The following is a 26,676-nucleotide window of genomic DNA, read 5'->3' on the forward strand; positions in this document are numbered from 1 at the left end:
TTTTGGTTAAAAAAGTATTCCCCACAACATATGGTCTTTAAAGTCACAAACCTGAGAGGCTGTTCGGTAGTTATGTGCAGTTCCCCAGCTTGCTATATAAGGGGTTAAATAATGCAAAGTAGTGTCCACTGACAACTTCTTAAAATGATAAACTTTATACGTATCTCCCACCTGCCACACTAACTTCAGTTTCTTGGGACTGCTCATTACTAATAATTCATGGAAAAGACAGTTTTTGGTTAAAGGAGTTGCTGAAAGGTTTAACCATATACAAACTGAAGCAACCTTTAGAATCTGATGCAATACCCCCTCCTCCATTAAATTTTTTTCACATTTGGATAATCTCACATAAGCAATAGATTTTATTTGTACACATTTTTCTTACAAGTTCTCCAAATTTCTATAATTCAATTACACTGATGAAAAAATACATACTATCAAATTAAAATTTAAACCGTATCAAGTTAACCCTGAAATACATTAACAAAATAATTTGATCTGAGCAGTATTGATTATACCACATAGTTTGAACAAATTGTACACATTTTGAAGACAATACATTTTTAAAAAAATTTCTAAAACTTGTAATTGGGACCTACAGGTAGCAAGTTTTAAGCTTTTACACTGCATAGCTGTCAATCTAGCAATGAATATTTGGATATAACTTTAAAGCGATAGAAAATAAATTGTGCTAACCAATATGGAATTGTAATAGTTCCACGTGAGAATGTAAATCTTTCAGACTAGTTATTTTGCTTAATCATTACAAAGATAGTTTAAAAATTGGGAGCCTTCTTTGGTTTTCAAGCCTAAAAAAATTAAATGGATCTTTTGACCTAAATATTGAATACTTTTTCTGGCCAGATACTAGTACTGCTTATAGTACCGTTTCTAAAACTAGTACTAAATCTAAAAAAGTAGTTTAATCTATTTAAGTTATACTATGCCTTTCTCCCAAAAATGATTCTATGGAGGCTGTCTCAATGTTGATTTGTGTTTATAACATTAATAACAGAGTTAGTGATTCTACAGTCAAGGAATCTTAGTTCTCATGTCTAAAATAACAGTGTTGCACTTTTGTGTACATGTAACAAATACCTTCTGTTGATATTAGTAAAGCTTCTGAGCCAAAATATCTAAGAAAATATCATATTTCCTCCAAGCTAATTAGGGCATTCTGAGTCTGTTGACGCTTAAGTAACCAAAATCAAGGGAGGCAGAAACATATATACTCCCAAATAATAAGTATATTCTATCAAGAACCTTTTAATCTAAGGTTCAAGCATAATCCTATCAGGAATAAGATGGTAAATGGCACTTAGCAGGTAATCACATATCTCTGGCAACTGAAATATTATTTTGTATACTGGCTATAAAGCTGCATGATTTTATGAGATGGCTAGAAATAATCAGGTTATAAAATTAGGGTGTTGGCTATTAGGGGAAAGACTTAGTGAATAGCCGAGATAAGGTAAGTGATCCTTTTGTTTGTCATGGTACAGAAATAAGTAGTCGAATTAGTTTTATCAGCACTAATAAAAGCGACAGCCACCTCAATTAATGTACCAAATGTCTATTTAAACTTTATCAGGCACACAAAATATGTAGTGCTCTGATTCTTGATGCTTGAATGTTAGGGTGCAGGACAAATAAAAAATGGGATTTGAAATGTTGAACAATGAGACTAATTCGATATTTAAAATACTAGTACATAGATGGGATGTACTATTTTAGTAATCTGTGGTTAAAAATCTTACATGGTTTTGTTAAATAATTTAGCTAATTTGAAATCACGCCACTTTGAAAATTCTCCTACAGATACAGGTAGGATATATTATAGAGAATAAAACCAGTATCTACATTAGTTAAAATAACATGAATACAGAAATACATCTGACACAACAAAATTGGTATCAGACTTGATCCTAAAACATACTTTGTTAAGTGTATATTGCAATTTATAAAGCTAACCAAATTCAATTGCTAAGAAGAGTATGTGAGGAAATCCTTTAGTAAATAGTTCTTGACCTACAACTAATGGAGATAGCTAATTACAGTCTTAATTTGTGATGGTTGTTGAGTGAGGCACCCATGTGACTGCTTTGCTCAACAATTGCTATTCTGGCTCTCCAGCCGGCCTTTAGAAACACTGAATTTTGTGGCCTTCTGGCTAGAAAGCCAGCAAATGAGATCTTTCTGAGAGGGGGGAGGGGGGAGGAGAAGGGCTTTTTCCAACCATCTTTAAGAGTAGCAACTTCACAAAGGGCCTCTGGCCTGCACTAGGTGAAATCCATCTAATAGGCAAAATCCATGATTAAAGTGAGATTTTCACACAAGAGTCTTGAAGCATGAACTGTTGGGAGCCAGCCTGGCTCTAAGAGCTCCATGCTGCAAGCACCCTGGACTAAAATCCCTCTTGGTTTTTGCCATGGATCTTTCCAGCCAGCCTCTGAGAGCAGGACTGCTTTGCCAAGGAGCTCCACCTCGCTGGGAGTGAAATCAATCTGGCAGACGACCCTTCTGTTATTTCTGTTGGAGAGTAGAAATGGGATAAAAATGAGCTGTCCCAAAATGGGTCTAGATGGACCTTTTTCAGTCACCCCCTCGCCCCCACCCCACTAGGAACCAGAGTGAGTCTGTGGCAGCAACCTTCCCTGCCAGCTTCCCTGTTGACTTTCTGAGGAAGCTGGGATAGAACATTGCAAATGGCATATGATCGCAGAAAGTTTGGCAATCTTCAATGGATTGCAAAAGCCCAGATTCCAATTACATGACTGCAGGGATGCTGCAGTGGTATAAGTTCAGATGGGAAGTTGTCCATTCAATACCATCATACTTTTATAAACAGTCACTTAATGAACAGCCATAAGTCAAAAACTACCTGTAACCATCTGGGATTCAATTTCATGGTGGATAAAGTAGAACAGAAGTTTAAACCAATCTAAAACTGTTCATATTCCAATAAATATAAATGAAGAACTCTAGTCTATAATGCAGCTGCTGTTAAGTAAATGGTGAACTATTCAACTGAATGGCAAAAGAAGCTGAGGGACAAGCAACCTAAATTTTTAAAAATAAACCCCAAATACTGAAGTAATTTCATGAGAATGCACAGAATTATTCAATTTTGCTTATTAAAAAGTGTTATGAGCAATATTTATTTGTGTTGGGATTCTTTTCAAAAAAAATCAGCAATGAAGGCAAGCAACTACAGCCCATTAAATATGAAGATCAGTTCATAATGAGATAAATATATTATTTGTGCTTATCTAATTAACATCTTGATGTCAACACATTTTTCCAACAATCAAAACTGCTTATATACATGGACATTATTAAATGAAGTATCTAGAAATCAGTTTGACTTACTGGTGCAAGATGCTGGAAAAGCCAAGTGAGAATAGCAAAATTATGGTCAGGTTGTCTATGGAACTGATAATAAGCAGCTCATGCAAATTTCAAGTCAAGCTAAAGTGGAAGAAAACTGACCAGTTTCCACAATACAATCTTGAGCATATACTCACCATTTTCAAGAACATCAGAATTGCTTTGAAGCCCTGAACCTCATTAATAGGCAGGCACCAGAGGGAAGTTGTTACGGATGAATGTGAAAAGAGACTCAAAAATAATGAAACAGAAGAAACTATACCGGAAGTCAGAACAAATAGCAAACTGCCAAGAGAAAAAGCCAAAGATAAAAATCTCAGGAAAAACTTAACAAATTTTGGACAGCTGTTAGAAGAGACAAGCAATATTATAACAATATAGGTAACCAAAATGGACAGACAAGAAAAAGCAAGAAAAAAATCTTTCAAAAGATCCCTTAACTCAAAAGGAAGATGCAGCCCCAAACTGGTATGCTAAAAGATGCCAATGGATATAAAAAGGATCAAAGAAAGCTGGAAGAAGTATGCTGAAATTCTATACAGTAGAGATGTTAATATCCATGATAGTTTAGAAACATTCCTTATTTACAAAAATTAGATGAAGTTAGACCAACATTCTGGTCATTAAATTGGAAGGCTACCAGAACTGATAGAATATTTATATAAGGTAAGCAATAGAAGGAATAAATCAAGATTCTAATCAAACTGCTGCAAATTTGGAGAATGACATTATCGGGCAACAGATTGGTCAAGAGTAGACTTAACAGAGTATACAAACCTATCACATAGTATTTTTAGGATCTTCCAGCAGAAATTACAGCTATGTGGAAAGAGAAATTATAGTTGTTCAGGTAGATTTTAGAAAAATCTAAAAACCAAAGGACATTGGTGTTGGTATCTTCAAGGTAATTCAGAAATTCATAGAATATAAAAATTTTAATATACATTTGATTATAAAAAGTCCTTCAACTGTGTCAACCATAATATAGAATGGCCTTAGAAAATAGGGAATCTCAGAATACCTCAATGTTCTTGTGTGACGCCTATACAGGTATTGTCAACTTACAACAGTTCATTTAGTGACCACTCAACAGCATTGAAATAAGTGACTTATAACTGCTTTTCACACTTGCGACTGCTGTAGCACCCCTGTGGTCATGTGATCAAAATTGAGATGGTTGGCAACTGGTTCATATTTAGGACAGTTGCAGTGTCCCGGGGATATGTGATCTCCTTTTGCAACTTTCTGAGAAGCAGAGTCAATGGGGAAGCCAGAATCACTTAACAGTCATGTTACTAACTTAACAAATGCAATGATTCACCACTTAGCAACCATGGCAAGAAAAGTCATAAAATGGAGCAAACTCACTAACAAATGTTTCCCTCAGCAACATAAATTTTGGCTCAATTGTAGTCATAACTGAAAGACTACCTCTACATGAGATAGGAAGCCAAGTGTGCAATGAACATGATGAAACCAGATCCAGGTTGGTACCAGAGTTAGACAAAGCTGTGTACTCCCACAAGTTGAACAAGGGAGACTGGATTGGGAAAAGATCAGCATGGTTTTAAAACTGGAAAAAGAAACACCAATAACTTGCCCTCTGCTGAAAATGCAAATGATCGGCGAACTCTAGCAATGAAACTTAATGAGCAGAGTGAAAAAAAAATTAGGACTAAGACTAAAGAAGACTAAAGACAACAGATGGAATAAACAGCCTTAAAACTGACAGTGAATATAGGCAATGAAATGGTGAATAGCTTTTGCTTTTCAGAACAGACCACAATAAGGAACAAACTGTCAAGAAATACAATGTACACAGTACTTGGTAAAGTAACAATGAAATCCTTATGAAATACAGATGACAATGTGTCTATGCTTACAAAGATTGGATCATGTAGGCTGTGGCACTCTATTGAAGCAGACATAGGACTTTGAAGAAACGGGATAAAAAAGGCACTGATCCTTGTGACTTTTGGTGGTGGAAGATTCCTGAGAATGCCCTAAATAACTAAGAAAACAAATAACTGGATCATAGAGAAAATGAATCCAGAAATTTCAATTGAAACAAAAGTGGCTACGCTCAAATCATCATATTTTGGACACATTATGTGAAAGACTTTGTCCTCTTGAGAAGTTTATAATGAAGGAAATGAATGGATCAATAAAATTTCTGAAGAGCCAGGTTGGAGACAAATCATGAAGTGGCTGGCTAGATTCAATAAGAGACTTAATTGTATAAATCTCTTAAAAGTAGCTTTTGAATATCAAAATGACTAATCAGCCTAAAACATGGCCCAGGTAGGTCTCTTTAGTACTAATGCTACATGATTTTTTAAGCAAAGCCATGTTCCTAAAATTTAACCATAATCCTACAAGACAGCTGTTCAAAACAGAATCCTAACATTCTTATTGGTATGTTTAGCTACAGATATTTTGAGCTTCAGGTCCAGCAAGCATTTTCTATTTTTTTTAACATATTATTCCATACTAGAGAAATATAGAGTAGGTTACAACAAAACCTCTGTACCAAAGATGGGCAATTTTTATCCTTACAGATATTGGACAGCAATTTTTATCTTCAGCCATGTTGGCTATGGCTAACAAGAGTTAGGATGACCCTGCATTATCTGTAACTAAATTTTCCTTGCACGGATTTTGAAGTCCAAATGGGACAAGAGAATAGTTATAACAATTCTTGTTTAGGTTTTGAAGATTAACGATGTTAATAATTATAGTCCACTGTCTTTCTTTAGATTTCAGTACAGATTTGCTTCTTCTTCTGCACTGAAGGTAAGTATAGGTAGTCCTCAACTTACAACCATTTAGTGACCATTCAAACTTACAATGGCATGGAAAAAAGTGATTTATGACCATTGCAGCATCCCCACGGTCACTTGATCAAAATCTGACCAGTTGGTAACTGGCTCATATGTATGATGGTTGCTGTGTCCCAAGATATCACCTTTTGCGACTTTCTGACCAGCAAAGTCAATGGGGAAGCCAGATTCACTTAACCATAGCAAGAAAAGTTATACAATGGGGTAAAACTCACTTAACAACTGTTTCACTTAGCAACAGAGAATTGGGCTGAATTGTGGTCATAAATTGCGACTATCTGTAATTATAAACTTTGAATTTTAATGACATGGAGCAATGGCAAATTAAATTCCTTTCCTATCGAACCTATTGACATATCATTGGAATCACCACATTGATATGCCACTAATTTTGCATACAGAAGAAAAGAAATTCAACCACTTATTTCTGCAGACTGAGCTAAAATGAAGACCTGACTAATAGCAGAATCACTACCACACAATATTTAATGGTAGGAAAGAATGGTATCTGAGAACAGGCTCTCAGGGTAAGGAGAGCAAATCTGTAAGCAGTGTTAGCATTTCTTTTAATAAGAAAGGATAAATGTATACGTACATACAGAAACATTTGAAAAAAAAACATTTTTCTAGTTCATTTTGTCCAATTATAATCTGAAGTAGCTGTACAACAGGTTTTAATTCACTAGTAGCTTAATTAAGACGGTGTTATTCCAACGGCACATAATTTGTTACAATTCTTCCCAGTTGCTTCTGTTAATTAAAAGTAGTAAGTAACACTTTAGGCAGTGGTATAATTTGCAAGACTAGGAACTAAATCTATGAAAATAAAGCACTCTTTGGTGGATAGTAATTTAGAAATATATGATAAAAATCCTAATAGAATTAGGACAGTTAATGTATGCAAAGAGCAATCATATTACTGGGGAGAATGAAGGGAAGAAGAGTATACTTTCCCAATTTCTTTCCATCATAAGAGAAAACCATTTTGGATGAAAATTTATACATCAAACAAATAATATATGCACTCCCCCATCAGTTGTTGGACAGAGGATTAAATGATTGCCATCACATTTTATCCCTAAGCATTATACAAAAAAAGTAATCTTGATAAAAGAGATATTAGACAAAAGGCTAAATTTTACAGGCCATTATTAAAGCAGTAAAAAAAATCATTGTTGTAGTGACAATAAATTAACACTCTTGTATAAGAGCTAAAATAGACCACTTTTTAAAAGAAAAAAAAATCAATCTTCAATGTTTTAATTGAAAACAATGTCTCTTTTTTTCTCTCTGCATTCTCTTGAATTTTCATTGTTCAACGTAGCACACTTCTCGTCCTTGGCTTAGGGGTAGTGCTGAAATAATAAAGAGATATATAAGATACGTATATAAATACCAGTTATAAATGAATGATTTAACCATCATAGCAACCAGTGATGACTAAGCCAGCAAATAAACCAAAAACATCTTAGAGGAGGGAAGGGGTGATTGAAAGACTAAATTTCTGAAAATAATATAACAACAACACAGGTCAGCCACTCAGGTTACTTTGTTAGAAAACAAGCTCGGATTGATGAAGAAAAAGCAGTGGGGTAAAAGTACCATAAGCGTATTTGTTGTAAAGCATCCCCTTTCCTTCTTTCCCTCTTTCCCTCTGAGGCATGAGGCTGTGGGAAAAGTAGAAAAAAAGTAAAGGAATTTTTTTTAAAAGTGGTTAGGATTAAATATATGATGCTCTGTTACTTCATTCATCTTTCAATTTAAATCTGGAAGTCAAGCGCAACTGGCATTGTTAGAAGCAAGTGGTGGCCTTTGAAAGGTTAAAAAAAAAACACATTTTAAAAACTGTTACTTTAAAAATACTAGAATAAGTGAAAGAAAACCAGCTCTATTTAAATAATAGGGTTAACACTTACTGTGTTTTCGTTCCTATTCTTCAAGTCTCTTAAAATCCATCCTCTCTCCACTCATTGTCTCAACATAATATCTTGTTCCCTAAAGTGCTAACTGAAGCAACAAGGGATGACTCTTTTCATTTGTAGTATTGGGTTCCAGCCAATTTCAAGAGAAAGAGGGGAGGGAGTTATTTAAATACTCTTGAAAATTATGTTCTATGAGCTTAAGATTCCAGTTTTAAAGTTGACTGATACATCTATATACCTTTGAGGGTTTCGTCTTATATTAATACTATTTGTGAACAACAATCGTATGCATAAAGCACTTTATCACATTAATATCTTTAATGATAATAGGATCTCTAGATTGACATCAACAGGACTATCTTATCATAACACAGCATCTCCCTTTCAACAAGGGGGAGCTCTTTTCCTAAGCATCAGGAAACATTCAAGATTATCCATGAATAAACTGATAAACTAAACGCACCAGGTTTTTCTAGGGACTTTAGTGTTGCTTGGGCTAAATCAATAATAAATGGAATGTCTTTGTGATGATGCCCATTCAGGGCCTGTCTATTTTTCCATGCTTTATCAATTTTTGTCTGCTTTATGGGAATCTACATGAATAATTTTAGAATGCCTGGATGCTTTGGATAATCACAGCTTTTTGCACTAGCATGATATAAGCACACACATTTATAAATTATAATACATTTTGACATGAGTGTTATTCTTTTTCAGTTCTAGACAGAATGAAATCGTAATCTTTAGTTTTAAATTAGAGAGAGAAAGAATGCTAGTAAGGGGTACATGAAATAAAGAAAAGCTTCAAAAATAATTACTTTTCAATAGTTTTCCAAACACAGTTACTTGCTTTTGTGCTAGTTCTCAACTCCTTTATTTTTAAAACCGTGTTCTGTAATCCATTTAAAACCATGGTTGGCAGATTAATTGCTGATTACTTGATTTGGTACTCCAGGTAAACTATTGCTAGAAAAAATATGGCAACGTCTAAGTCTGTAATCTACTGTATATACTATTTAAAACTCTGTTTATTAAACAGTAAAATGGGTGAAATGGTCATCATAGGGCAAAACGTTTTCAAGCACAATAGCTTAATGTGCTAAGTTACAGAACGTGTCTGAAATCCAGGACCCATATCTCCCATGGGACTGAAATTTGCAAATTTTATAAAACTTTTATGACATAAAATTATGATAAATCATTTCATTATATAATACAAATGTCATAAAAAATTTTCCCTGTGGTCAACTTCTGGAAGTTTGAGTCTGTTATACAGTTCAACATGGGTTATTTTCAAGGCAGATATATTCTCTAAGTAACTTCCTGAAAAAAAATTAAGAATTTTTCAAGTCCATTAGAAGCTCTGCTATTGTTGAAGGTACTGAGGAACTTGGTAGGGAAATCTGTTTGGAAAGATGACCTAAGGGGCATTGTCCAGTACATTTCTAACGGGCTAAAACATAGGTAAATCACACAATCAAGTCTCCATTTCATCTTAAGAATAAAAGCAACTGTTTTGGGCATTTGGGCAGCAATAGCTGTTTTCTCTATAATGGAGTCAGCTGAGATGGCCACACAGAAGAAAAGCATCCTGTATTAGAAAGTCCAGGATGATTCCCATCCTCCTACTACAGAGAGCTTTGCCTAGTCACAACATTCTTGTGATACTATGGGGAAAACTTTGGCATTCCGAAAAGTATTATTATGAAACTAGAACTGACTATTTTCAATCAGATATCCATCAGGAGTGCTTTTTCTCCCCAAAGAAGACTGGAAGCCGATCTGGGCTGCTCCCCCCATTCCGAGGGTCTAAATCAGGGGTGTCAAACTTAAGGCCTGCTTAAATCCGGCCCATGGGGCCGGCCTGGAAATATCAAGGGACTGGCCTGTGGTGCCTCAGGCGACTAAAATGGGCCATGTGTGACCCCCCCCCACCTCATTTTTATCCTCCATGGCCTTCTGTAGCACTCAGCTGGCTGAAACCAGGCCGAAAAAGAGGCCCCAAATGGGCTGAAAAATGGGCCCCAAACAGGCTGTAATGGCCCATGTGGCCCATTTTGGGCTGGCAGTGCTGCTGGAGCCATGGGGAGGGGGAAACGAGGTGCAGGGCAGCTGCACACAGACCCCCTCATTCCCTGTTTTGGCTGGCAGGGTGCTGCAGGAGGCATTCATCCCCCCCTCACACACAGAGAATTACAATGCTAATCTGGCCCTAAAAGAAATTCAGTTTGACACCCCGATCTAGATGGGGTGAAATGGGTTGAAACTCAAACCAAACAAAACCAAGTAGCTTTGGGTGATTGGGCATTCCAATGCCAAGTTTTTCCATCTCTCATCTTGGATGGGGTGGCACTGTCTCAAATGAACCTGGTGCACAATCTGGGGGTCCTCTTGGTCTCAGCTCTTATTGGAAAAGGAGTGATAGCTGTGGCAAAGACAGCCTTTGCACATCTTCAAATTGTGTGCCTGTTCTACCCATTCCTAGACTAGGAGGCTCTACTCACTGCTCCCAATGGGAATATTGCAATTCTGTCTACATGGGACTGCCTTTGAACAGTAGTTGGAGGCTTCAACTGGGGTTGTAAATGATGTTGGCTATTTGCACATATAACACTAGGCTGCATTGGTTCCCAATGTTTCCAAGTGCAATGCAAGGTACTTTAAAAACCTTCATGGCTTGAGACTGGGTTTCCTGAGTGGTTCCCAGTTACTTCTACCCATCCAATCCAGTCTGGCAGATTAGGCATACTCCTGGTTCCCATCAGCCAAGGAATGTTGGCTGGTAGGAAATGGAAAGCATGCCTTTTCTGCTGTAGCTCCTGCCTTCTGGAATGTTCCTCCCCCTCCAGAGATTAGGGTGGCTAGCTTTTCAGAGAGTTTAAAGGGCCTGGCTATATGTCCAGGCCTAGGGTTCCAAATTTGTGAACGATGGCATTTCTTGTTATATTGATATCAGTAGAAGGTAATATCTCTTGGCTGCTACTTGTATCTAAATCCCTTTTTTTGTATTATCGGTTTCAATTGTTTTTATAATTGAGTCACTGGTTTGTGATGAGCAGCTATACAAATTGAATGAGTAAACTACATTCACAAAGACACACAGCAAATACACACACACACACACACACACACACCATTTAAAGAAAAATAAAAACCAACAAAAAGTAATGCAGAATAAAAAAAAGAAAAAAAAAGAAAAGTGCACAAAGAAAAGAAATAGAAAGAAGCTCCTGATTTTTCCTGCAGCAAAACATAAGCATGATTAAACTTATCTTACTTTAGTACAAAAAGCTCACCTTTTTCTATTACCCATTTTTTTTCTAATCATCAAAACCACAAGTCATTAGTGCATTTTTTTCTGTTTCATATAAAAAGTCTATAAGGGGTTTCAGTCAACCATAAATGTAGAAACTGTTTTTTCTTTAATCAAAGAAGGCAATTTAGCTATCTCTGCAAGCTATATATTCCGCCATCTTCAGCAGCCATTCCTCTATTATGGCTAACGTCAAACCTTACCACTATGACAGTCAGAACAAATTAGGATATATACCTATTGAAAACAGTCAAAAAGAAAGATATATGTATACAATGCAACTTACATGATGTATCTGAAGCAGTCCACAGAGTAAAAGTAGAATTAAACAAAAGAAACCAGCATGGCAAATTTAGTGTATATTGAAAATAATTAAAACTATAAATATATTGTAAAATAGAAAAAAACTGTATCACAGATAGATAGCCTAAATCTATACAGATGCTGTTCAGCAACCAAAAGCATAGGATGAACTAAGGTTAGCAAGGATGCTAAGAACCAAGAATGTTGAAGGGTTTTTGAGGGATGGGTGTGGGTGGGGGGAATAGGTTCAAAATGGAAAAGTATATTTGCTCAACAAAGGAAGGCAAAAACATTAGCACATATAGTAGCAATAATAAAAGACAAAGGCTTTTAAACTCTTGTTTTGCTTCAGTCTTAATTTTCCATTACACTTTTCATTCTGCCAGGAAACTGAATTTTTAAATATGCAGGGTCTGATGAATTACATCCTAGATCATGGAAGAACAAGTTGAAGGTCCTGATAGAACCACATGTATTATGTTTGATGATATATTTTGGACAAATGCCAGATGAGTGGAACTGCGTAAATGTCCTAATCTCCATAAAGAGTAAAAGGAGGATTCAACCAATCACAAACCAGTGAGTGTGACATTGACTTTTGTTAAGGCACTTCATTAAAAACATAAATTAATGGTTGCTTTTAAAAAACAATACTGGTAGTCCCCAACTTACAACAGTTCATTTAGTGATTGTTCAAAGCTACAATGGCACTAAAAAAAGTGACTTATGACCATTTTTCACACTTATGGCTCTGGTTGCATCCCATAATTTACATTTGGATACTTGACAACTGGCTCATATTTATGACAGATGCCGGGTAATGTGATCACCTTTTGTGATCTTTTCACAAGGAAAGTCAGTGGGGGAGGCAGATGCACTTAACTACCGTGTTGCTAACTTAACTGCAGTGATTCACTTAACAAATGTGGCAAGAAAAGTTGTAAAATGGGGCAAAATTTACTTAAGATATTTCTCACTTAGCAACATAAATTCAGGTCTTGATTGTGGTTGTAAGTCGAGGACTACCTATATATTAGTTTTCAGAGGTCAGAAACTTATTTTTTTACCTGTAGCAGATTGTGCTGTAGATATTATACACCATTACTTCAGCACAACATTTAATAACATGCCATGCTATGCATAACACAAGAATTAATTTGATGCTTAACTGGCTTAAAATTTGTACTCAGAGAAAGCTGATCACTGGTTCTGCATCAGATAAATGAGATGCCATAAACTTCAGATTTTCACCAATTATTTGGGTGATAAGGTGGATAAAATGCTTATCAAATTTGCAGATGATACAAAATTGAGTGAGATAGCTAGTACTTTAGAAGACAGAAATAAAACCTGAGAGCATTTTTTGTAGAAAAGAACAGCTTAAAGAAAACTGTCAAAGGTAACAGACTGGAACTTAATAGAATCAAGTGCAATAAAATAAATATGAACCAGCAGTGGCTCCATAATTATTTGATTATATTCTGTTATGGTTAAAGTACTCTATCATGTTCTGGCCATCACACATCAATGATTCAATGAAAATCGAAAAGGTTCAAAGAAAGACAATGAAAACAATGAATTCAAAGGCTCCAGGAGACTAGAAATGAAGCCCTATGAAAAATGATTTAAGTAGTTGGGTATATATAACCTTCAGAAGGGACAATTGAAGGTGACATTATGGTGTGCTTCAAATAGTTGAAGGTTATCATCAAAATATCAATGCCTGTTTCGTCTTCCTCTATAGTTCAAAAGGTGGAACCATGAATTTAAATTTACAAGAGATAAAAATATTAAAAATAGAAGTGCTTCAGCAACAGAATAAATTATAAAGAAATGAGTCCCTTTTCCTTGGATGTGTATCTATATAATAATCTGCCTGGGATACTTAATTTGGATTCCTGCACTAAGCAGGAGATCGGATTCGATGGCCAAAATACCCCAATCTAACTTTGTGCTATTTTTAAAAAAGGCAAAAAATGTGAGAACTGACAATTCCGTGTAGTTAAAATTTATTAAATAATAGTGGAAATGGAACAAATAATATTAAGGTGCAAAGAATTCCACATACTGATGCCTCTATGGCAGGGATGTCAAACTGGCCGCCTGCAGGCCGGAAGTGTCACATGCAGGCCATGCCCACCCCAGCTCCACAAAGAGGAAAAGCATCGCGAAACATCATGTGACAGCAATGTGACGCAGCAAGTTCGACACCCATGCTCAATGGTAACAGGAAAGCATTCAGAAAGATTACTAGAAATGTCAAACTTTCTGACAACCTTCTATTAAGTGGTAAATGATCTATGATAATGGTTCATGAATTTGAAATGTACAGTTAGGCAAGGTTTTTTGAAATAATAACAAATTCCAGGAATATAGACATTCTTTATCAAACTTTTGTTTCATGGTTAAGAAAATTTGATGTCTTAGCACCATGGGACATGCCAGCCAAATAAAGTCATTGAAGTAAAATCTTTTTCTTTTATAGGTAATCTCTGGGTTAAGAATGAGATCTGTTCCTAAATCTATCTGTAACTCTGATCTGTATGGAAGTTGGAGCTTGTAAGTACGAACAGGTTGCCTGTTACTAAAGATGGTGGAAGATGTTCTTTTTTCTTGAGTTATGAAGTCACACAATATCTTGATAAATCACTGAAAAAAGCTACATATTAAAAACCCATCGGATTTTTTTCAACTAACTCTATTCTCAAAACCTCTTGAGCATAGTAGACTAAACTCCTTTTGCATGAATACTGTATTCACAAAGCAGTGGAAATAACTTTTAATAAGGAGTTATATTACAAGAGTCATTCAAAATATTCAACTAAATACGCACATACACACACACATGCACACACACATGCACACACACATGCACACACACTTATGCTGAGTCTATGTAATTTGAAAAGGAACTTATTTTATTTTCTAGGCTATTCCTTGAAAAAAAAAATTTCTAACTCCTTTTTATTGGACTTGCTCTTGTAATTGAGGATGGTAATCTACAAATTTCACAAAACATACGAGACAGAAATTCCAAATTAATTTCAGATAGTTCAGATATTAATTCAATTTTCCAATCACATGCAAAGAATGTGCTGAACTTTTCAGAGGTAACATTAAACCATGATCTAGCTTTGCATTCATATCAGCAATCTTATGTCTACCAATTATTTCTTTTTTGTGCCTACCATGAAGTATGAAAAGTTGTGGTTCCTTTTTACTAGTCTAACTATGGTTTACTACCACAGCCAAAAAAATGATTTTAAATGAATAATGAAAATGTAAAAATAAGCCTTCATTAATTGATAGGGTCTGGAATTCAGGACAGTAATTCTCACCTTTTAAAACTGCTTTTTCTTGCAGTGGACCTGGTAGTTCTTTTAGAAAGGCCTGCACTGTCAGAAATGCTAGGTTTAGGCTGTTTACTTTTCTGAACACTGGATTGCAGAATTACTCTGAAAAGAGTGGGAAAAAGATATTATATCAAACAAGCTGAAAACATAATGCACAGTAAGATTGATATATTGTGTGGTTTCCAGATCTGAAAATTGGGATAGTGTGAACAGATTTATTTAGTCTTCATGTTTTAAGTTTTTATAGGTTTCAGTGAAAGCATCAGTATTTCCAACTTTTTGGGGGGCTTAGGGCTTCTCAGAAAGAAAAATAGTTTTTTTTTTTAAAAAAAAGTGCCAAAAACATTACAAAAGATCAAGAATCAGCTATATGCATATCTATATACTCTTCAACTATCAAAATGATGAATGAAAAAAACTCTCTGAGAATTTTAGTGGTATACCAGCAGGCAAATGTATCCACATATCAATTGCACACTTACATATTTCACAGAAAAGACAAAATGAGCTGGTGTACTGTACTCTTGCAAAGCTATGAGGGTAGTTTTATATTCCCCCCACCCAAATTCCCTCTTTCCCACCCCAAATGTCAGTGGAAAGTAGGGTAATTAACAAAGGTTTGCATCATCTGAATATTTGCATCATTGTAAATAAGAAGTATTCCATAGAAAAATTATGTACGTATATGTTTCTGTCCACCATACATCATCAATTGATGTACAACAAATTAACTGTGAATGTCCAGACAAAGATGCTATGGTTTGAAAAAGATTTCAAAATTCAATAATCCTACAGGCAGATGGAAGTGTAGCAGACCTCTCCTTCCACTTGCAATCCACTATGCAACCCAAAATTTGCCTCAAAAATGTGCAAAAGGGTACTGGGGCTGAGTGTAGAATTGACCAAAAGAAAAAATATATATCCCGCCCCCCCCGCTTCATAATGGAAGCATCACTAAATCTAAGTTCTTTCTGCTAAAGTTAAAAAAAAATCCCCATTCACAGAAGGCTTGTTCTGAATCTAAACTAGCCTTTTCCACAGTGGAGCCTTCCATAGGTGTTAACCCAATCACCTGGAATTAGCTAACCAGCATGCCCATTGCTGAAAATTCCAGAATTTGAAAGGCATATGGCATGGGTATCAAACTCGCCACATCATGGTGCTGTCATGTGATGTATCACAACGTTTTTCCGTTTGCGGAGCTGGGGTGGGCGTAGCCTGCATGTGACACATCCATCTCACGGGCCACCACTCTGACACCCCTGGCATATGGTTTTCAAATTCTGAATGGTGAAACTGCAGGGTAATAGTGAGTGGTGGCATAGTAGTTAGAATACAGTATTGCATTCTAATTTTGCTGACTGTCAGCACTTCGAATCTGACCAGTTCAGCCTTGCATCCTTTTGAGGTCAGCAAAATGAAGACCCAGATTGTTGGGGGCTATATGCTAACTCTGTAAGCTGCTTATCACGGTTGAAGAAGGCTAATCTAGGTATTCAATGAAACATCCCTTTTAGAAGGTCACTGCTACTTTGCTATCCCCATTATTTTGTTATTTTCAACTTAAGAAACAGAACTTTTTAATTTTTTCAACCACAGTTGGCAGTTAATCAGTGGGAAGTTGTGGCTCCAACACTGGAGGTTTTTAAGAAGAGATTGGACAACTATTTATCTGAAATGGTATAGGGTTTTCTGCTTAAGCAGGGGATTGGATTAGAAGACCTCCAAGGTACCTTTCAACTGTTATATATATAAAAAATAATTCATGGGTATGTATTTAACTTCTAGATCCCAATAATCCCTTAAAATGTAGGAAATCTATTTCTAAATTTATTTTTTTAAAAATACTGAGCTTTCAGTAAGTATACTTTAAATCATGGATTCCCAACCTTTTGGCTTGCCTGGACTGCACTGAGTGAAGACAAATTGTCTTGGGCCATATATAAAATATATAATACAGTTAATGTATATAAATATCTCTAAAATCACATGATGTCAAAAGTTAACAATCTTGTGGGGTCACATTACTAGATGTCTAGGGTTGCATGTGACCAGCCATGGATTGGATACCCCTGCCTTAAATATTAGACTTTCCTCCACAAAGTAACAAAAATCTCAAGAGAAATTGGAGATGGCAACAGTTTTCTTCCAGCAATAAACTACAATATTCTATCCCGCAAATTCTGCTAATTTTTAAATGAGCAACATCTATTCATGACTACCACTGCAATGAAAATTGCAAAGAATAGTTAATGATTAAATGACTCATTCCCCTTGGTAACAAGTTACTGAGTTGGAGTGAATATTTCATTATTGATATAGTCAAGAATGAGAAATGGAATTATTCATCCCCAGGAAACCTGACATTAATGTTTCAAATACCTTACACAATATATACAGTAGAAATGTCACATATTTTGCAATTTTTAAAATAAAAATACAAAATGTGCTATCTTTCTGTAATAATAATTCAAATAAAATGATGAGCAGTTTTCTCAATATGATCTGGTTATGCATTAGAGCATATTATCACTTAGAATCAGAAAAAGAGAAGAATTCTGAGTTAAATATTACAACAAAACAGAAGATGGTAAATACAAGATTCTAAGACAAGTATAGAAAAATGTGAAATATTCCAAAGAATCATTAGTAGGCACAATGTTCAATGATTAATATACCTAAATATAATTCAAATAATTTTACTGTCCTTTTAACCATATTTGTTACTATCCAAATAAGAAAATAAAAGCAAAAAATATAAGGGAGAGAAAGGGGGGGACAGCACACTGTCCCCTAAGTAGCTGAGAAATTAAACTATCAAATTATCTGCCGTAGGACACTGCAGAAGAAGGAAAGGGCATGCTTGTGACAACAATGTGGAAAGCAAGAAAGACACAGATATAGATGGAAAGATATAGATGGAGAAAAATAAACTTTGGTTGAATCTTAGCCAAGAATGAGGGGCTATGTATTTTATGACTTGAAAGATTATAATACTAGATTGGAATCTGCTGCCCTGAACAGATTTGGCTGACAATTTGGGAATTGTCCCAGATTCATCGCTCCAGCTGAAATAGTACCTGGAGGCTGTGGATAGCAGGTTCTTTCATTAACTGCACCTTGTGCATGAAGTGCAGCCATTTCTGGATCAAGGAATTTTGCACAGAGTCAATCATTTTACAGATGGACTACTGCAACCTCATCTTCCTGGTCTATCTTAGAAGAACATTCAAAAAGTTCAACTAATATAGTAGTTGTATAGTTGTGAGTACCCCTGTGACAGTATGACAGTACTTCAGCAGGTACAACGCCTGCCAATTAGCTTTTAGGTGCAACTCAAGATGCTATTTTTCAACTTTAAAACCCTTATGGCTCAGACATGGATACTTACGAGACCACATTCTCTGGATTGAACACCCAATAAAATTAGGTAATTTGAGCTTTCTGAAGAACGCTTTCTTCATTGACTATTGACTTTGAGTTAAACTTTGTTAGTGATGACCCCTTTGGAACAGTTTACCTGTTCTCCTCCCAATAATGGGTTTCCGAAAGGCTATGAAGACCTGGATCTTTGGGAAGATATTTGGGAATATGGAGATTTTGCCAAACATCATGGGATGGCGTTTCACCTGTTGTTTTCTTGGGTGCTTATACATTTGCTTTTTTTTATTCGTAACATTTGTTTTGGGGGTTTATAAACTTTTTACAGTCTATGGGAATTTGGCAGCATAGAAGCCTCAGTCAGTCAGTCAGTCAGTCAGTCAGTCAAACAGTCAGTCAGTCAATAAATAAATATGAATATAGTTGTGGACTTGGCCCCTCTCTTAGTATTCTATTCAGTACTTCAGTATTCTTAAGACTAAAAACACTGCCCACTGATGGTCTAAAATAACAACAATCTAAAAGATGTTTACCTTTTTCATTAATTACTTTGTGTACAACCAAATACTGTGTTGACTAATTGGACTGCTCCAATTACTTCAAAGCATTCATGGGGGGAGGAGAGGAAGGAAAGGAAAAGGGCATACAAGCACTCCTTGTTTAGCAACCATTTGCAAATACTACTGTAATAAATCATTTATTTTCTGACCAATGCATGCATTTATCACCAAATTTCATGTGCTTGGCAACAATGCAAGCCAGTAAAGAGTAATGCTGGCAGAGATGCAAGAGATAACTTAGCTGAATGAGATGGAAACAACAATGACCTTCATCTCCTCCCTCCCTCCCCTTTAGTCACCTATTTAATTAGTGATCATTTCACTTAATAACTGGTCACTGGAAATGAACTTGGTCATTAAGTGAGGAATGTGAATATAACAGAACTATAGCACTGTATGCCTAGATTATGGACTTATTTGTTTATAGCTCTTTACACTTATGGAGTTAAAACACAAGTCAGCAGGTTCAACCCCAAAGGATTCCAGAATGAGACTATACATGCAGACAAAAGGAAGCAAGCCCACTATACATTAAAAACAGCACCACACATATGTTTTCACAAAAAAAATATCTGGACCAGCACACAGACAAGAAGAGACTTCCAGCTCAAAAGAAAATTCTAAATCACCCCTTGTACTACAGCCCTTTTTGCCTCTAAAAGTACCTAAAGAAGTTAAATGAAGGGGGGCAGGGGGGAGATGGTATTAAAAGCTAGATGCAATGTACTTATGATTAAGGCAAGAAAATGAGCTACTGAAGAGAATGTAACAGGGACACTTACACAGTGGCTCTCCCAAGGGAGGTTCTGATGGACCTATGTTCTTAAACCATCTAGACAGAATAGCAGGTTGGGAAGAAGGGAGCCACACACAATCCACCAGATGACAATGCTACTCAGAGCAGAGGCCAGTATAGCTAGGAGACATCTAAAAAGGAGTGAGGGTGGGGAGGAAGAGATGAACATGAAGTCAAAAGGGGATGGGGAAATCAAGAAGTTTGCAGATGTGTGGTACATTTCATCTAAAAGAAATGTCTATTAATTTTCACTATGGAAAATGTTTTCCATTCACTGGGCAAAGGCTAGCTGTTTTTTAAAGAAGTACCTTTGTCATTATTCTGCAACTCACTCTCACCTTAAAGTGTAAATTATTCCTAGACTGGTTCAATACTGTTTTTTTTAAAATACCCAACCATCTCCTTATTTACAAAATGACCTTCCAATATCAAATGCACTCTGTGGGTGGATTAACAGATTAAATCTATTCTACGTATATTACATTTTACCTATACTGTACACACAAAATATAGCACTGAGGAAACTGTTGCTTTTCAATATTTAAATGTGTATCTTAAAAGCATAGCATGTTTAATCGGTTATGCTTCTTTTCCTAACCCTAATAAAAGCAAACTTACCATACCCATTTAAAGATATAGCACAACCCATCCCAGCACAAGGGCTGGCATGACAATAGCTCCCTAAGCAAAGATCCCTAGAAAGAAGGTTATTCTGACCAAAATAATAAGTCCAACCTTTCATTCAGGAGTCATTTTCAATGCTGCTGATGTTGCTAACAAAACTTAAAAATGCTTTCAGATGTTCGTGTAACATTCAGTTTAAAAAAGCATTTGAGAAAGGTTTCATGTATGTCTTAGTGATAGACCAAAGAATTTGGTGACAATAAAATGAAATCCTGAACAGGCTTCTAAGTGATTCAATCACAAAGAACTACAGTGATCTTTTTAAAGTAACACAGAATGTAACCAAATCAAATTTCAAAGGAACAAGGGTTTGTATTTACAAAATCAAAATAAAGTTAAACTTACGTTAATGGAACTGAATATGCTTTTGCCTGCCTTTTACTTTTAAGGGCACGGAGCTTGTCCCCTTGTGTTACTGTGTGTGTTTCTTCTTCATCACTGTACTGCAAATAAATGGTAAGTCATTAAAGTTATTTATAACAAAGCTTCCAAGTCCTACTACTGAAGAATCATATTTACCACTATACTAGTAAGGTGTGGATTGTTTTACCCAGTTCCAACAGTTCTTATGAAAATGTTCTGAGCATTTTATTTTAGTTTTTGTTAATGTAAAGGTCAAATCAATAAGACAAAAGGTAAACCTGAGCAGCAGAAAAGAGGCATTTTGGCAAAAAGTACTATTTTGCCCATACTTGTCTTGCAGAGTGTCCTATTCATTATTTTCTCTATTTTTTGAATGCTTGATAGGAACAGAAATACAGAACAGCCATACAAATGAATCCAACCACTTTTGCTTTATTATACCCACATTAAAAAAAAAGAAACAGTCCTACGGTTTCCAACAGCACACCATGCGGATGATTACCGGTTCAGAATCTTTTCTGCTGGCATTCTGATATTTTGAATCGTTAATTGAAATGTCATCTACTCCTGAAAGGATTTTTGTCACTGCAAGCTTTTGAGTCTTCTTTAGCTTTGAACGATAAACATCACCTTCTAGCCACATTTCTGACTGTTTCCTATAACAGAAAGAAGCTGTTAGAAACCAGCTCATTTCAATGTATGACTATATTTATCATTCAAATCAAGTTGCTTCAGTATCAGACATTAATCGTTGCAAGGACATAGATATAACATCAATTCTAGTTCTAGCATCACGTTTCCTAGAAATTATACAATGCCACTACTGAATTGCATGCAACTATTTCTGTCTTCCATCTGTCTTCCACCCATTTTGCTCTAACAAAAGTGTCCGCTATAATGGAAAAGGCCATGGCTGCCTTTTTTTTTCTTTGTGCCTCTTCCAAAATGTTGAGCTACTGGGACAATATGAAGCCTGGTGAGATGCAGAGGCTCAGCAAAAGCCATCTTCACCCCAATCAGCAAAAGCTTGGCTTTGTGGGGTATAAAGACCTATCAGAAAAGACAGAGTGATACCTAATGAAATGTGATTTTGAAAATGAATGCTAAATTTTACTTTTCAGTGTTAATGGAATGACCGTCAAAGAGAACATATTTAATAAGCAAAACTGACCATATGGAATAATACGCTTGCAACCATAGCTATACTTTAGGATAATACACTGATTAATCCATTATCTTGTTATACAAGATTTGTTGATTAACTATAAAGTCACTGACTGGATTCATATGTTAAACCAAACGCATAAACAATATTATGGGTTAATAGGCCTGAACCTAGTATTTTTAACCTAATGTGGCAAAACACATTGAGCCACTGAATAGACATGGATAATTCTGACCAAACAGTGGCAATTGCAGATTGTTTATAATGCAGCGCCTCATCCCATTCAGAACTTAAATGATCAGTTCCTTAAAAAGCAAACAACTAGTCACTATATGTCTATATGGTTCAAACATCCAATGATAGCTGTAACATATGCAGGTCGTCCTTGTTTATTGACCATTTGCAGTTACAGCACTGATGAAAAAGTAACTTTACAATCAATCCTCATATTTATGACCTTTGCAAATCTTGCAGAGCAAAGCTGAAGATCATAACATTATGACTTAGTGATCAAGTTGCTGATCCCAATAGTCACTAAATTAGGACTACCTGTACGTGAGTACATTAACATTTATTTCATATGTATATGTGTATGTATTGATGTGTATGTATGTATGTATGTATGTTATATATATATATATATATATATGTTTCTGAGGTTCTCGCGGGTATTTATATGTGGATCTTTGGTTGTTGGGTTTCCCGCGTAAGATTCGAGTATCAGGCAACGTTTGATGAAGTCTCATTCATCATCTTCAGGCTTCTGTCTCCGGCTCTGTGCTTTTCACATTACTAATCTCACATTACTCTGAAAAGCACAGAGCGGAGACAGAAGCCTGAAGATGATGAATGAGACTTCATCAAACGTTGCCTGATACCGAATCTTACGCTGGAAAAACCCGAACAACAAAGATCCATATATATATATATATATATATATATATATATATATATATATATATATATATTGAAAAAAGGACAACTATTATACATTTTAGTGAAGCTAAGGCCTAGAGTAGCTTTCTTTAAAGTTGGTACTTTCCAGATATGAATAGACACGAATTCCCTTCATCAATGGCCAGGCTAGACAACATATATGAAGGATTAAAGAGATCTAGTTTGGTACTAAAAATGATTATATTATATTTAACACTTAATCATCCTGGAATTGCATACAGACATAAAAAGAGGCATCCCTATTTAAATGTTTACATACTCTAACAAAAAATGTTGTTGAGTTCCAATCACAGAACCAGGTCTACAAATTCTAATCCAGGCAATAGTTTCAGCAGCAGTCATCCTGTAATGCTTCATAATGTAACACGCTATAAGTGTACCAGTTCTGCCAAGTCCAGCTGTATAAAAACATAAGGAAATTTACTTTATTTGAGGTTAAAGAAATTGAAGAAACTTCAATTCAAAGTTTTAAGAATAGGACAACCTTGAAAACTGTCTTTCAAAAACCTAAGGTGGTTTGAATTTGCCATTAGGGAAAAAAAATCCTAAAAACTGTATTAGACCAATTCAGGATAACAAAATTAATATACAACCTTTGAAAGGATTTGAAGTTTTGTATAAGTAGTAATCTACACTATCATTCATTTGTACAAATAATTTTGATTGAAAATACTTCGAACAATTACATGCATCTACTGTAAAATCAGGCTTCCAGCAGAACATATTAACATAACTTGCATTTCATGCATATTAGATTAGCATACTTCCATACATATAATGGCAAAGACAGGTTCATTAGATTTGTAGCAAGAGACCACAACAGTTTAGCCTAAGACAGAATAACCTCTTATCTTCTAAGAATGATAAGAGTATGCTCGGCTATGATTAATTTCAACTTTTGAGTGAAATGATCTAATTTTGATCAAACTCATAAAAAATACATCCTGAGGCAGCATTCAGAGAGCCAACTGATGTGTTCTACAGGGGTTGATAAGGCATGTTATGAACACAGTTATAAGCAATGAGACATTAATGATCTGAATTCATCACTTTAATACCTTTGCAATGAACTGCTATAGCACCTTCAGCGTTCTCACAAATATTCAGAAATGCTTTGATGATAGCATCATTAGGTATGCTTCCATCAGCAAAGAAGAGATCATAATGGTCAAACCCTGCATCTTTAAATCTTCTAGAGTCATACATTTTCTTATTCAGGCGGATTACAGTGGTAACATTATGTCTTCTGAAGTATGGAAAATAGGCTTCGGGAGCATGATGTGGATACCCTTGAAGGAAAAAACAAGTGTAGACAAATATGTCAGATATAACCCATTAATAAAAGAGCATCCAAATCTATACAAAGGTGTTTTTTGCCACAAACATTCAATCTGATAAGGGAATATTCTGCCGTAAATATGAGGCAGCTGCAGCTACCACATTGATCAATAGTCTGATTCTGTATCTGGTAGTTTCCTATGGCAGAGCTCGCCAACCAGTGGTCTGAGGACCACTGATGGTCCATGAGAAAATTTTGGTGGTCCACAGCGCACCCGTGTCTGCAACAGGGGAGATACCGGTGGTGGATGGACTGATGTGCGCAGGGAGGGAGGGTAGTGCACGGGAGGTCGTGGCGTTGGAGCCCTTCCCGGATGTTCCCTGGCCTGCAAGGGGGGGTGCGATCTCCTATGCCCCTCCTCCAGGAGCCGCAAAGCGCTTGCTGCCCCTCTGGCAGCTGCCAAGCCTCCTCCCATCGTACTTCTCTTCCTCCTTGCCAGAAGTGCTCACATGTTCAACGGGAAGGAGGTGGCTTGGTAGGTGCCAGGGGGGCAGCGAGCGCTTTGCGGCTCCTGAGGGGAGGGGTCAAGCCTCCCCCTCACAACATCTTCACCTGAGGGCATCGTTGTCAGCTGCTTTCTGCAGCTCAGGAGGTCCGCGCTCTTCTCGCTGCTGCTTTGACCTCCTCGATGCGCGGAGGCAGGAGGCAGCAGCCATGACTCTGGTTTGCTAAGGAGACTGCAGGTTTGTCCCACCTCTACGCCAGCCATGTGGTCTTCAGCATGTGGCTCGTTGGCCTCCGGACATCAGACTCCCACCACCCAGCACCAGTTCAGAGGTTCCTTCCCCCCTCCCCTGGAGACAGAGAGAGAGAAAACACAGAGAGAGAGAAGAGAGAGAGGGAGAAACAGAGAGGGAGAGACAAGACAGAGAGACAAAGGGAGAGAGAGGGGAGAGAGGAAAAGAGAGAGACAAGACACAGAGAGAGAGAAAAAAAAGAGAGAGAGAGAGAGAGAGAGAGAGAGAGAAGAGAAGATACACAAAGAGAGAGAAAGGGAGAAAGAGAGAGAGGGAAAGAAAGAGTGAAAGAGACGAGAGAGAGAGAGAGAGAGAGAGAGAGAGAGAGAGAGACAAAAAAAGACAGGAAAGAGGGAGAGAGAAATAGAGAAGGGAGGGGGAAGCAAGAGAGAGATCCTGATGTTTTGTTTTCTGTGGGAACGGATTCAGAGTATTTAAGGTTGCAGAAACAAGCAACCAAGCTAAGTGCCTCAAGCACCCCATCCCATCAGTGGGAGTCCAGGCGCTTCAGTGAGTAGCATGCTGGATTCATAGTGGCCCACGGGATTTAAAATTATGAATTTGGTGGTCTCTGAGGTCCAAAAGGTTGGAGACACCTGTCCTATGAAATGTCATAAAACTCTTTATAATTTAAACATACCATTTTCAATTCTACTTCTTGAGTGAGGTCCACTGAAGGCCATGATTTTTTTTGGTATTATCCAGTTGAAGTCTCCATTTTCTGCCCTCTGTTAAGAAATAACACATTTTTTTACTTCATTTCTGATATATAGCATTCAATCTACTTGTTTTGGTGAACAAAACAAAGGAGACAAGGATTGTTAATGTAAAGGTCTTGTTGTATATAATTATACATACTCTCAATTTCATCTGAGATTATAGACCATATGCTATCACACTTTTAATCTTAGCTGAAAATCCACTTCACATGGTAATGTGATTTTAAATTTAGTTTGGTTAGTTATTTTTTCCACCTCCCTTGTTTAAATTTATTTTCAAAAATTCATAGATGTAAATAATATGCGCTAATTTTATGCAAATATCTCAACAGTAACAGTAAGTAATTACTAGAAAAGTGAATGATACTTACTTCATAATGCTCATATTCATTTGCATCAAACGTATTAAAGTCAAGGAACCCATACTGCAATGCCTATAATCCATAAGAAATGAATTTAACATGTAGAAATCTAACAGAGTTGCTAATAAGCATTCTTTCTAAACACTTTATTTACCAATCATCAGCATAATTTATTTAAATACTCCTACCAGAAACGTTCTAAATTAGCTACACAACTTATGTAAACTCGGTAAGTTCAAATCCAATACATCCAAGTTGGAGATTTCGAATGCTTAAAAAGTGCCACATAAAAGGTATTACTGCTTAAATGCTATTCAGCTTTATAATGAGGCTTTTATCACTCAGGTTAACATAGACAAGCAGCCAGACTTGAAAGTCAGAATGCATGAATAGTATAACATAGAAAGGCAACCAAAGAATTATTGAGAGTCTTCTTGCAGTCTCACTCCTGGAACCATCTCCGAATTTGTTTCAATTTATTTCTATGGTTTATCT

General features: G+C 36.3%; 1 protein-coding gene across 24 annotated transcripts in view; it reads right to left on the reverse strand.

The window, feature by feature from the left end:
* Positions 1–339: 339 nt before the first annotated feature.
* The window catches only part of CDC14B (cell division cycle 14B), a 63,162-nt gene continuing 36,825 nt past the window's right edge, over positions 340–26,676 (reverse strand). For 4 of the 24 annotated variants that reach the window (XM_026703905.2, XM_087926825.1, XM_087926826.1 and 1 more), the window contains exons 7-15: positions 26,191–26,253; positions 25,741–25,828; positions 24,083–24,313; positions 23,284–23,422; positions 21,405–21,558; positions 20,885–20,982; positions 15,104–15,220; positions 7,830–7,894; positions 340–7,582 (exon numbers count right to left, since the gene is read on the reverse strand). In XM_026703905.2, coding sequence (XP_026559690.1) covers positions 7,536–7,582; positions 7,830–7,894; positions 15,104–15,220; positions 20,885–20,982; positions 21,405–21,558; positions 23,284–23,422; positions 24,083–24,313; positions 25,741–25,828; positions 26,191–26,253 — 1,002 coding nt within the window. In that variant the 3' untranslated portion in view covers positions 340–7,535. Of the gene's footprint in view, positions 7,583–7,829; positions 7,895–8,143; positions 8,256–8,972; positions 9,116–15,103; positions 15,221–19,841; positions 19,987–20,884; positions 20,983–21,404; positions 21,559–23,283; positions 23,423–24,082; positions 24,314–25,740; positions 25,829–26,190; positions 26,254–26,676 lie in introns of those variants that run through there. The other 20 variants (XM_026703907.2, XM_087926828.1, XM_087926829.1 and 17 more) reach the window with 8 other exon arrangements.

Source organism: Pseudonaja textilis, chromosome 2, assembly GCF_049901715.1.
Source record: "Pseudonaja textilis isolate UNSWEBS1 chromosome 2, rPseTex1.2, whole genome shotgun sequence".
Taxonomy (NCBI): Eukaryota; Metazoa; Chordata; class Lepidosauria; order Squamata; family Elapidae; genus Pseudonaja; species Pseudonaja textilis.